General features: G+C 39.8%; 1 protein-coding gene across 1 annotated transcript in view; it reads left to right on the forward strand.

Annotated features, from left to right (window-relative positions):
• Window positions 1-12772, forward strand: part of DPP6 (dipeptidyl-peptidase 6) — a gene marked incomplete at both ends in the record, with an annotated part of 171808 nt that overhangs the window by 125727 nt on the left and 33309 nt on the right. Inside the window, 4 exons of the mRNA XM_009869089.1 lie at window positions 7581-7688; window positions 8279-8370; window positions 9961-10008; window positions 12125-12243. Coding sequence (XP_009867391.1) covers window positions 7581-7688; window positions 8279-8370; window positions 9961-10008; window positions 12125-12243 — 367 coding nt within the window. The remainder of the gene's footprint in view (window positions 1-7580; window positions 7689-8278; window positions 8371-9960; window positions 10009-12124; window positions 12244-12772) is intronic.

The following is a 12772-nucleotide window of genomic DNA, read 5'->3' on the forward strand; positions in this document are numbered from 1 at the left end:
AATTAAAGCGTCAGTGGAGTAAATAAAACAATGAGAGTTTACATGGAGCACAGAGTAAGGAAGACTATGTGATGTAGTTTAATATCCCATTTTTACAGATAACTGTGTCACATAATTCTTCTGACACTGTAACAGGTGTGTAATGCTGTTATTTTGTATGGCTATTTGCTTCCCATACCCCAAATTAAATAAAACAGAGATGAAAATAAACACTGAGAAAAGAAAATAAAGATAGCGTAGGATATAAAATTTAAACCTTCAAGAAATTTTTCTGTATGGGATTTTTCTTTTTATTTTTTGTTCAGAAAAAGGGGGAATTTTTTCAGCATAGGTCTATATAAAACCTCTAGGTTTCCAGCATGTAAATCTCTGATAGATCATTTATAACACTGCCCCAGCAGTCAGTTTGTGAAGTGACCTCAGATTTTAGAGAAAACCTACTGATACCAATCCAACCACTGAAGAGCTCTGAACTGTTTTTCATGGGATATATGGACACCAGACAGGGAGCAGCATGTCAGATAAAGAGCTTGTACTGTATTTTTTAAAGTCGAAACTTAAAACATTTCACATTTTTGTCACAGCTTGTTCAGAGGATCCAAGAACCTGTAAAAATGGCAGTGCATCAGTTCACAGCAGGAACAATGATCTCCTCTGTTCCAGTGGCTGTCCTACAGCAACAGGCTGTGTCTGTTCCACATAAAAAATGATTTTGCAGAGGAAATAGATTTTGTGCTCCAAGCATTTCAAGTTGTCTTTTGCTGGCATGCTGAGGTATAGAGTAAAAATGCTTTACATTCGTAAGAACAGCGTTGTTGGCTTGAGTAGAAAATAAAAGCTTAAAAAGCAAACCAAGTCAAAAGAAAATCAAATTATCCATATTTTGTATCTTAGGAAAAAAAAGAAAAAAGTACTTTACAAGATTCATTTATTTTATAAATACAAGCATAATTTTAATCCTTTCACTGCTCTTTAGTGAGGCCTCCATTAACACAGTATAATAGAGCTTGTGTTTTTACACAGCTCTGGTTCTTTAGTCATTTACCTATGACACGAACAGGCATTAAATGGTGGTTTTTTGCCCTGAATAACTGCAGTAAATGATTTGTCAGTCTCTAACAGGCCTGCTCGAGGGAAATATAGATTGCTTTACTGCATCTCCAAACATCATATACTGTGTTTGAGGTTAGAGAGGGATGTTCATTACAGCCAAATGAGTCAGACGTGTCAGGTACTAAACTAAGATAACATTTGCTATGGACTTTGGAGGTATTTGATAGTACACTTTACAGGCTTTTGTAAGTGTCTGAAGAATTACAGAGCTCTCTCCCTTGTATTTCTGACAACAAAATTACTGAAAATTCTAGTTTTGACTGAATATATGATTACTAGGATAATAGTATTTTCTATATTTATCTTTTACTCTATGACACGTTAATCTAGATAACTGGAAAGTTATTTTCTTAGCATATGTGTTCTGACTGTCAGAATGATGTGAAAATGTTAAATGCCAATGCGAGTCCCCTAACAACTTAAAGGAGAAGATGAATTGCACATTAGGCAGCTACTGAAGGAGCTCAGGAGTGTGACTCAGCCTAGAATGAAGACTCCTTGGTTAAGACATTTCAATATAGGTATATGTATATAAGCCAGGTGCCCAATTTCCCTCTGTAGACAGCCAGTGTGATGAACAGTGAGGATACATGGTCAGTGGACCTTGAGCATGATTCAGCCCAGGCTGAAGAAGACACTCCCTACCTGGTTGGCCAGCTTGTTCTGTTTGCTCCATTGACTAGACCTCCTTCGGAGGAGTATCCTAATTTTACATCAATAGGACTGAGGAATCTAACTGTTTGCCTTTTCATTAAAATACCCATTCACAGTACTCCGTACAGCTGGTTTGAAAAGCATAAGGGAGCTTTATCTTTTTCTTGGGAATTTAAGCTCATCTGGTCCTTCTGGAATAGGGACAAACTTCGCAGTAGGCTGGGAGCAGAAGAGGAGGGGAGAAAAAACATCAGTATCAGAAGATACTCGTCAGGGATGTGAGGGAGTCTCCTGGGATGAGTAGGTTGGCTTTTTTCAGCTGTCTGAAATGCTGAGAGTTCTGAGATGGGGCATACGACCCATGAATTTGAATTTTGTTGTTGTTGCAACAGTTCAGTAACTCAGGGACATTTAATAGTCTGTGCATGGAAGGTCATAGTAAATGATCTCGTGTTGCCATCTGGGCTTAAGCTCATGAATGAATTTTTTTCAAGTACAAAATCTTTGGAGAGCCTCTCTCCAACACAGAAGAAGGGAAATAATGCTGTGACTGTCTGTGGAGCTCAAAAATAGGATGAATTACTCAAAGTGTAATACAGTATTTACACAGGTTTTACCAGAAAGTATCTGTCACTCTTTGTCAGATGACATGGTCAATGTTTTCAAACCTTTTTCACAAATAAGAGCACGCACATGTTCACCAAAGCTGCTTAGGAATTTGGAAATTTTTACTGCTTTTGTTTATATACTTCTGAGCATAAAAACGAGGCTGAACTTTACTCATAGTTTTGCTTAAGTATACAAATTCTTTGAAACAGTAATTACAGATGTAAACAATTTTGTTCCAATTTTTGTGAAGAAGCCATTTTCCAACAGTGCCAGTGATGGTCATATACAGACAATGGGTCAGCAAGGGAGAAATAAGACAGTTTCTGAGCACCTGCTGAAGATAAACTTTAATGGCATTTTAATTGCTTAATTTATTTAACTATGAATGTGGCTTGAACAAATTTAATTATAAATCAAGGTGCAAATGAAACTTCACCAAAGGCTGTAGACTTTGACATTGACGTTACCAGGACCTGAAGATTACCATAAAATTGTTTAGAGACAGGTAACCTCCAAAACTGCCTGTGTGGGCTGGCTGGCCTTCCCTGATAACAGTTCCTGTGGGCTGCATTTCTCCTTTCTATTTCCCTAGTGTTTCAGATCACCTCAGTCTGAAACTAAAGGCTTTTTGCTTTGTCAGAAGGTTTAGATGTTGAAAACCACACGTTGTTTTTCTTTTACAACCTTCTTGCCTTAATCTTGACAGCGTGATGACCCACTAATAATTCTTACACGTTGATAATAGGCAGTATGAAATGAGGTTTTTAAAATAAAATCAGAGTTCAGAGAACCTTACAAACAAGATTGAATTTTTCACCCTATAAAGCTGTTTCGTCATGTAAAAACCCTATAAGTGACTTAATGTTGCCCTAAAGACAAACGATGCAGTAGAAATAGGACCCAGAGCCCCATACTTTAAATGCCTGAATTCATCTGCCAAAGCTAACAAAGCTCTGTAGCTTCTGGCCACGAAAAGGGTCTTTGGTGCTTAACTGAAGGTTCCTGGCTTCATCCAGTGGAGGAACTTGTTACCCAGTTGATGGCCTCTGTTTCAGTGCAGGTGCCCTGGCTTCAGAGATGGCCATTTCTGCGGTGCACTCAACCACCAATGAACATGGGGACAGGGATGGGGGATGAAGCTCAGCGTTGCCCCACGGGCTGAGGGTGGCAGGGAGCATTCTGGGTTCTGGCCAAAGGCAGGTCAGGCAGAGAAGGCAGGAGATTGTGCTGAGGAAAGGAAAATGCATGAAAGGATCAATTGGAAAGGATTAGGTTATATATATTTATTGGTTTCCTTTATAAAAGTTGAGCATGAACTAGAAAAACATAATTCTCGTGGAAGTATAATTCTCAATCACTAATAAAAGCAAATTTCAAAGAATCTGCTTTCCCACTGGTTTCTGTGAGGAAATACATGGAGTGCAGCCAAAGGTGTGGGAAGCTCTGACGAGCAGGAGGCAGGGAGTGTCATGGTCCATGAGAGCACAGGCAGACAGGTTTGGGGCTGCAGCCTGTGATGATCCAGTATGATGAGTGTTTGACCCATGTTAAGGTGTGAATGGGTTTGATGGTGCTGTACTTCTGGATTCAGGTGCCTTTCACACGCTGCAGCTCACTATAAAGTGGATAATTTCTCTTTCAAATGATTGTCCCAGTGCACATTTGATCATGCAGATCCTTGAGATAGAGACACTTTTCCACTCCCCACCATCCTGCATGCACCTTGCTTGTCCTTCTTTCACCAGAGGAGACTTCCTCAGGTGGCTGCAGATCTAGTGGTGGTTAGTGACTCTCCAAACATAGCTGAATACTCTCTGCCTTTTTATTTTGTTGTTCCTTACTCCAGGACTTCATGCCCTACAGAAGAGACCTACATAAGCTCAGAGTGAATATAGCATTGTCCACTCATTCATTCTGATTCTGAAAAACTTGAGATAAGCCTCTGAGGCACTCCTTGGTTTCTTTTTCTCCAGACCATTTACAAGATGCATATTGACCTGTGTTGCACAACTCTCAACTCCAGCACTGATCCCCCCAGGAGTCACAATGCCCTCCATTAGTCTCCCATCACCCTATCTTTTCCACCAAAGCAGAAGTATTTTGTGGTCTAATTTTGATACACAGCAGTAAGCAGGGTGCTGAAACTGACACTGCTGCCTCTTTCTTTTACTGATAGTGATGCAGGTTGGTTAGTCCCACCAATTCCTTCTCCAGCCACAGCATCATCTTTAGCTTAATTATTCCTGTTCGGTCCCCATGTGTTCCCTGGTCTAGTCAAGAGGTGGCATCCCTGCCCATGACAGGGAGGTTGGATTAAATGATCTCTAAGGTCCCTTCCAACCTAGGCCATTCTATGATTCTATGATTGTTCCTTCAGCTCAGAGGGTGATTGAGTAGTCATCAGCTCCAACTACCTATTTCCTTTCTCCTCTACCCAGGGGACAGTCACCCATCACAGGTGAGCTGCTCTGGGTAGACCTGCTTCCTGAACCACACAACTGCCTGTTCACACAGGTCCCAGAAAGGCAAAATGGGACCAGGGATCCACATTTCATTAGTCAGATTTAAGCTTCTATTTAAGGTGCTGTGGCTTGGTCCCCATGTGTTGCCTGATCTAGTTGAGAGGCATCCCTGCCCATGACAGGGAGGTTGGATTAAATGATCTCTAAGGTCCCTTCCAGCCTAGGCCATTCTATGATTCTATGAATCCTGCAAGAGTTACCTTTCTCTTTTTTTTCCTGCCTTATACCTGAGTCTGCACTGAGTTATTGCTTCATGTTACTGACATGAAAAAACTTTGTCCTTCGCCTGCACAAAGTAAAGGATTTCTGGACTTACTTACTTACTTACTTACCCTTGACTGTATGGGTAGAATTCATCTGTCTGAATACAGAGATCTAGCTGAGCAAAAAGACAAGAGGAGTCATAAGGACTTAAGAAATGCCCTACTGATTCTCGCCACTGCTTCTTCTGCTCCATCATTCTGTCTGTTGCAGGCACAGCAGCTTATGCTATCTAATAACAGTGTGTGAGCTGGCCATTTTGCAGCCCAGTCCCTTTATATTGCACCACCATCTACAATAAAAAGATTACAGACATTTGAGACTGCATTCATGTCTGTTTCGCTTAAAGATTTGTTAATGAATCATGAGTTTGTTCAATCCCTTTTGCACCTTATGATACTAGCTGCTTCCATCATCCTTCTGTGGCAAAAACTTCCAAAAATTCCCTACCTGCTGCATAAGAGAAGTATTTTCTTTTTAACAGCATTAAATTGATCTCCTGTTATTTTCAAGGAGGGATCTTCTGTTCTAGTGTTGCGGGATTTGGTCAATAATAGCCAATCAAAGGCTCAAACTGTGCATCACATGGAGGGTATTTTAATTACATACTCATCGTACTCCCTGCAGTATCAAATTCTTTTCCAAAAGCCTTCCAGCCTGATGTCCGCTCCATTTGCCATCCAGTCATCTCTGTCAAGATCTCAAACAAAGTTCTAGTTGTATTAATGCATTGTCTTTCCAGCAACAGGAACATGCAAACAGGCTGTCTCATAGCATCAGCAGAGGGCTAAAGCCTTGCATCTGTCACCCGTGCTGTGCACCTCCTTCCCCTGTATCTCTGAACGAACCTCAAACTAATCTGCGCAATGCCTGCTCAAACTGGCAGAGACATATTGCTGGAATATATAATGCAATAGGCACAGATAAAGAAATGTGGGGTGAGCTCATTGCTATTTGCCTCAGTAAAAGAAAACCGGTCTAGCAGAAGGTTTGCCCAAGTTATACCAGTTGTTTTTCAGTGAGCTTTCTCCCGTCATGGAAGACATTTGGAAATAATATGGTTTCATATTTCCAGTTCTAGAACAATGTCAGAAACAAATGAAACTATTATTTCACAGAACTGCAACAAACTGTAAATGGACGTACTTTAAAATATACTGAAAACCTAAGCAGGGGAAAATAAAAGGAAAACCAAACAGTTTGAAGACCTAATAGAGTGCTGATATATCTCAAAAACAGTGGAAAAGAATTAATCAGTAAAGAACTAGGAGCACAGGAACATACAGTAAGAATAATGTGCTAGCTTAAGAGAAATAAAAATGTTTATTTCTTTGCTATAGGTATTTTCATTAGCCATAACTCTCCCTGTACAGTTAAGTTCTTGCTGCTTCAGTGTGGTATCTCGGCACATGCCAGGCAGAAAGCTGGAGTATTTGATTAACACTGAATCAAAGGAGGACCCAGAAGAGGCTGAGCAACAGTTTGAAGAAGAATGATCCACGCAGCTGGCCAGGGAAGACAGGGCTCAGCCATTCCCCAGAACAGCCTGATATTACAGGAGGGGTTCAGCAAAGGTTCATCTCTTGCTTTAGTCCCAGCTATTCAACATCCAGAGCCGAGGATCTTCATCTCGCTGGTTCCCTTTGTACGGTGCTACTGTGTCACACCATATGGACCATCCTTCTGCTTTCCCTTGTAATCTGCTGTTCAAACATCTCTTGCAGTGGCGACTTCCCATGTGCCTCAGGGTTCCTGTACAAAGCGAAGACAAAGAGCCTTCCAGGAAATGCTTGCTTGCCATATGTGGTGTTTGATTTCCTTCTGCTGAGTCTCTTCTATCTCTTGTTGAAAGTTCTAGTCACTCAATAAGTCAATCATCACATTCACTTGGGAGCTCTGTGTCAAAGATGGTTTTGCAAGATATCATCCCCTTCATAAATAATTCAATGAAATAAGCATTTGTAAGAGGGCAGGAAAAGACAGCAGTTAGATGCTATTAGCCGTGCTTCCTTGAGGACAAGAGTAGATCAGTTTTTGCAGCAGAATAAGCAGGTTTGTCATACTTTTGCCAGCAAGGTTCAGACCTTTTCTAAAGGCTTTGTTCCAACTGCCCCAAGCAGTCAGCGGTATATGTGTACTTTTTGCTTTGCAAATGGGAATTGACTTTATAGCCAAGGAGCTCTCCTTGCTGCCTATCTCCCTGTCTTCCCACAGCTGAAAGTTGTCTGCTCTCCCAAGAGCAAGGAGCAATAATATTCAAAAGTTTCTCCAGTTTTCAGTGGGCTTTTTGTTTGCCTCAGGTTGTGGTTACAGAGCACTTCCTATTTCACCGTGAATTAATTTCACAGGGCTTTGCGGTGCTAGGAAATTTTAAATACAATAAATTAACAGTAATACAAGCCTTAAATTTGCCACCTACAGAATGAAGAGCCGATTTTTTCCAAGGATGGTCGGAAGTTTTTCTTTGTCCGGGCCATTCCCCAGGGAGGACGTGGGAAGTTCTACCACATCGCCATGTCGTCATCACAGGTGACTTACTCATTGCTACTGTTTTGGGTCTCTCCTGAAGCAGTAATCAATAAAAGTAGTATATGTGCTTGTGCTGGCAAGACTGGAAAGTGCAGAAGTAATATGTGGTTCCTGTACATAAAAGAAAGTCTTCAATAATGCGTTACTGGGCATAAGCTAACATGAACTTCCAAATGAGATGCTTAGAAGAAAAAGGTAAACCAACTGTCACTTTCCAAACAATATCATTGCTTTGTTTTGGTTTTTTAATGCCTTCTTATTTGTATATAAATAAGTAAATCCCTGCACTGCCATAAAGGATTAATGAGAAGCTTGTGGGCACGCTGGATTAGAGGAAGGGGTTTGAAGTTCTTCTGTGCTGAATTCATCCCATTATCTTCAGTAGAGTTATGGTTAAGATGATTCTGACTCTGTTATTTCTATCCCTGCAGATTCACAGAAATAGCAGGGGGAGGGGTGGAAATTGAAGATGCATGGTGTATTTTTAATAGGCAATGGAGTCAAAAGATCTCCCTTTCTCAGTAGACAAGCTTTGCTCAGATATCTTCTTTTAAGAATTAAGAACTCTAATTCTCTTTTCTTTCTGGCAGCCGAATAGTAGCAGCGACGACTTAAAGTCTATTACATCTGGTGATTGGGATGTGACAAAGATATTGGCATATGATGAAAAGAGGCATAAAATGTAAGTAAGCTACGATGTGACAAGTCAGTCTCCCTTTGTTTAGCCCTGGGCTATAGGGTTAGTTACAACAGTGTTATATATGCATCTGAAAAATATGAGCACAAGGAGATGGAGATAAGAGAACAGGAGAGGCTATCTCCATTTTGGCTTAACCTCTTACACCACTGCATATACCTTTTCTTATTTTGATTTCCTCTGTATCATTCAAACCTCTCTTTCTGTAAGTATTAAATACATTTGTGTAGAAGAGTGATTTATCCGGTGCAACTTCGGATGTAAACCTCAGAATGAAAGAAGCCTATTTTCATTGACCACTTAGGTAATAAGTTTTAGAAATAATCCTTTATTGACCTGCAGAAGTATCAATGCATTAGCAAAAAAAGGTATTTTGCTACAATACAAAAAAACCCATCAATTTCTTCACAATTGATCTTTAAGTTTATAAAATAACTTCCATGCTTGTAAAATAACTTCCCTAAATATTTATTTTTTAAATACAGTTCAAGAAATTACATAAGAAAATGCTTGGAAGGCCTTCTGAAATCCAGTACCATATAGTTTTCTTTCCAGGCAAAGTAGCAGGTGAATACAAGGCTCTCAGTTTCTTTAAGTCACTGAATGGCTGTGTAAAAAGTGTCTGCAAAGCATCTTAAAAGGGGTCTGTTTGAATGATCATTAAAACATGCAACTCCTTTAAGATTTTGGATGCCCTAAATTAACAATAACTTTAGTCCCATATAAGGGTCTTCAGTGCTTGACAGAGCTAAGCAGCAAACTAGCACCAAAGTCCTATTTGCATTTTAACTGATCGGTCAAGCAGAAAATGCCGTGTACAATTTGTGCAACCAAAATATACATCTAGGCAAGTGCAGCTTATTGGAACCAGGTTGGTGGGGCTGAATATCCTGCCTGACACATTATTCACCCCACAGACACTGCGTTTGCTCCTGTGGTTTGCCGTTATTCACATGAAATGTGTCTGGGGGGTCAGTCTGGACCGCGCACTTTGGTATTTTCAGAAACTGTCACCACACAACAGGGTTTTCGCTGTTTAGCCAGAAAAATTCACCACAGTCACAGCACAAAGCAGAAGCAATGAAGTATTCTGCGACTTCAGACTCTGTCTTCCCTGGAAGTCCAGCTTCCTTTTTCAAAGAGGACATTCCAGTGGGTTTCGTAGCAGACCCTCTCAGCTATCTCTCTGGGCAGAGAATGAAAAGTGAACAAAGAAGTAAAAACCGGTTCCAGAGTAAAAAAAAAAAACCCCACATGTTTAAAGAAAATGCTGAGCCGTAAATCTTGAGGTAAAATGTGAAAGCCGTTCACTTAATCACTTGATCCTTTTTGATCTGGTGACGTGACCAGTCTAGAGCCTCATCATTTCCTGTCTTAAGTGCAATACAGCCTGTGATGCACTTGCTTGAACCTCTGTAGTGATGCGTCCCTCTCTATGCTCTTTTAATTCAGTTTAAAATTTCCTTACCTTTAGAAGCTGAGGAAAATGGCAATGTGAATGAAGTTGTAGTTTCATGAGATACTTTTAAACACCCTTCTAATAATACAATTGCTTTTTGATTTTTTTTTTCCCAGTTATTTCCACAGCACAGAAGATTTGCCAAGGAGACGACATTTATACAGGTTTGTCCTTTACAAAATTTACAGAATTTCCCATTTCTTCAGTCATGCAAATCATTACATAGGCAATTGCAACAGAAACAGTTTTTTATGTGTTTGTCTTTAATGTCATTGCAAGATCTTGCAATGCATTACTGGAATAGACAGAACAGTGTAGCAACAGTGAAAGAAATGCTTGACATTTGGAAATGTTTCTCGTTTAGCAATTTTCTCATTTTATTGCAAATTTTAGATTGGTGTCAGGATTGATAAACTGTCACAAAACTTTCCGACAGTACTGCTTAACACCTGAAAGAATTCAGAATTACATAAACTAATGGTATAAAGTGTTTTTATACTTTCAGAAGACAGTTTTCATGGAGATTTAATATCACCTCACCTCTTCACAAAATTGAAAAGAAATAAAAATATTTTGTCTTTGCAAATGTTTTTCTGCAATTCCAGAGGATTTTAGTATCCTCCCTAACTGTACGATGAGTAAAAGGCTGGTTAGTAGTAAGCTATTGGTAGCGGAGCCGTTGCAAAGTATTGTGGGAGCAGATTACAAAGGGGAGGAAACCCAAACTTTTTAATAATCATTTTGAAATCATTCTTCATTTGTCCTGTTACTCTCAATCACCCTGCTGTCATGTCAACATTTTCAATGAAAGCTAGAGCTGCTGTTATCATCAGTTCATAAGGGACAGTGAGTATATTTTCCTTCACTAATATGATGTCATACCCTCCTTTACTCAGTGCAAAGGAAACTAAAGTAAATTACCTGTAATTACTTTTTTCCTTTTGAGACCTCTATGCCTGTTCATTACACTCCATAGTTTCTTGAGAGTAGCTCAGCTGAGTGTTTATTTTCTTGAAGGAAGAAAAAAAATCTCAATTACATTGACTATTCTTTATTGTAATGGGAAGAAAACCTCATTTTAAAACCTAAGGCTGGGCACAGCTGCTCAAGAGCTGCTGGCATGAATAAAGTACTTCCCACCCCTCGTACATCTTGGCATGCACCTCACCCTGGTGCCTCCTGAGCCTCGCCTCCCCTCATAGGCAATGGGAAAGAGATGCCCAAAATATCAGTGTCCTGGACCTTACTTTGATTAAACGGTGAGCTTGGCCTCACTTCAGGTATTTTATTTCTTGCGCTGGGGTGGTTTGACTGTCTCTCTTCCCAGCCCAAGGGTATCAGCTCAGCAGAAATCTTGGCGTATGTTCATTGACAGACCTCCACTGGAGCTCTGATGGCAGATCTGTATGGTTGGGTTGCTTTTTTCTCTCTCTTTTTGTAGTTTTAAACAGGATTTAAGTCAAAGACAAGATCTGAGCCTGAACAAGAACCCAAGAGCTCCTCAGTTCAGTCTCTGTGGCCCTAAATAGGTTGCTCAGACTCCTCTCTTTCTACCTTGAAATGGTTGCAAAAACCATTCATCTGCTTTACGGTAATACTGTAAAGATCTGTTAGTTAACATTCTTCAAGCATTTTGAAGTTTCAAAAATCTAAAGCAGTGCAAAATGTTATTTATTAATATTTGCTAATGTTTTGCAATTCATTCTTCCACATACAGTAGACACAAAGATCTTCGGAGGGTATAGACAGGCCATGTTACCTTCTTCAAAAATAGATCCCTGAATTCAGTCTTGACTTTCTACTTGGATGTTGTGATAGCAACTGTATAACTCCTCAGAAAGGTCTTTGGCCCCTGAGGCAACTGCCAGCAAATCAGACCAGTGAGGCAAACAATAAGAAGTTAAAGAAAGCAATTCTAGCTCTTCACGGTCTGTTGTAAGTAGGTGTAGAAGTACTGCTCCATTGTTTCATGCCTTCATTCACCAAATTATGACTTTCTCCTGTGGAACTGCAACCATCATTTTCTTTAAAATACTATATCTACCTTCATAACCACCTGACCTTGAAAAAAAAACATCAGTATCCTTTCATATATTCTCTATTCAGGCAAAAAAACCACCCATTACTGCTATTTAAATTCAATCAAATGGAAATACTCTTACTGATGTTGGATGCGTTATATTTACGTTCTTGTTCTACAGTACAGTAAGGTTCAAGTAATGTTAACTTCCAGAAAACATTTGCTCAGTGACCTTCATGGACTTGTATTAACTTTTTCAGTGCAAGCACAAATGGAAACTTCAACAGGCGTTGTCTGTCTTGTGACCTGATTGAAAACTGTACTTATTTCAGTGCATCCTTCAGTCACAATCTGGAATACTTCCTACTGACATGCGAAGGTATGTTGGATTTTGTTATTGCAGTTGTTGTGCCTAAGGGATTTAGAGCCAGCATCGATATCTTTAGATGTACTGTGTACCTGTGGGCATCCTTGAAAGACTGCCCATAAATATCTGGGTCACATTGCTTTTAAAGCTTTACTCTTAACAAATTTTTCTTTGGTGTATTTTTATTTTTAACTGGGAAGCAGATGTGTGCAACCTTTTTCTGTGTGTATCTGACTATTGAAGAGACAGGTACATTCTTCTAGCCACCTGGGCATCCTTAAGTTAAAGTAACAGCAAAATCTAGAGGCCATAGAATATCAGAAAGTTTGTGAGATAAGCTGGCGAGATGGGATAAACTGTGGGTGCCTGGGACTGGCTTCTAAATGCATCAACTCATACCAGTACTGTGAACAGGGGGGCTCAAAATAGGTTGCAATGAAAAGACAATTTGCCGGGAAAAGGCATTTTGCAGAAAGCTACCTAATGGGCAGTGTGAGTACAGAATGTGTTTCACTGTTCATCATAAATTTACCTTAACTTG

The sequence above is a fragment of the Apaloderma vittatum genome, unplaced genomic scaffold (genome assembly GCF_000703405.1).
Source record: "Apaloderma vittatum isolate BGI_N311 unplaced genomic scaffold, ASM70340v1 scaffold2745, whole genome shotgun sequence".
NCBI classification, from domain to species: Eukaryota; Metazoa; Chordata; class Aves; order Trogoniformes; family Trogonidae; genus Apaloderma; species Apaloderma vittatum.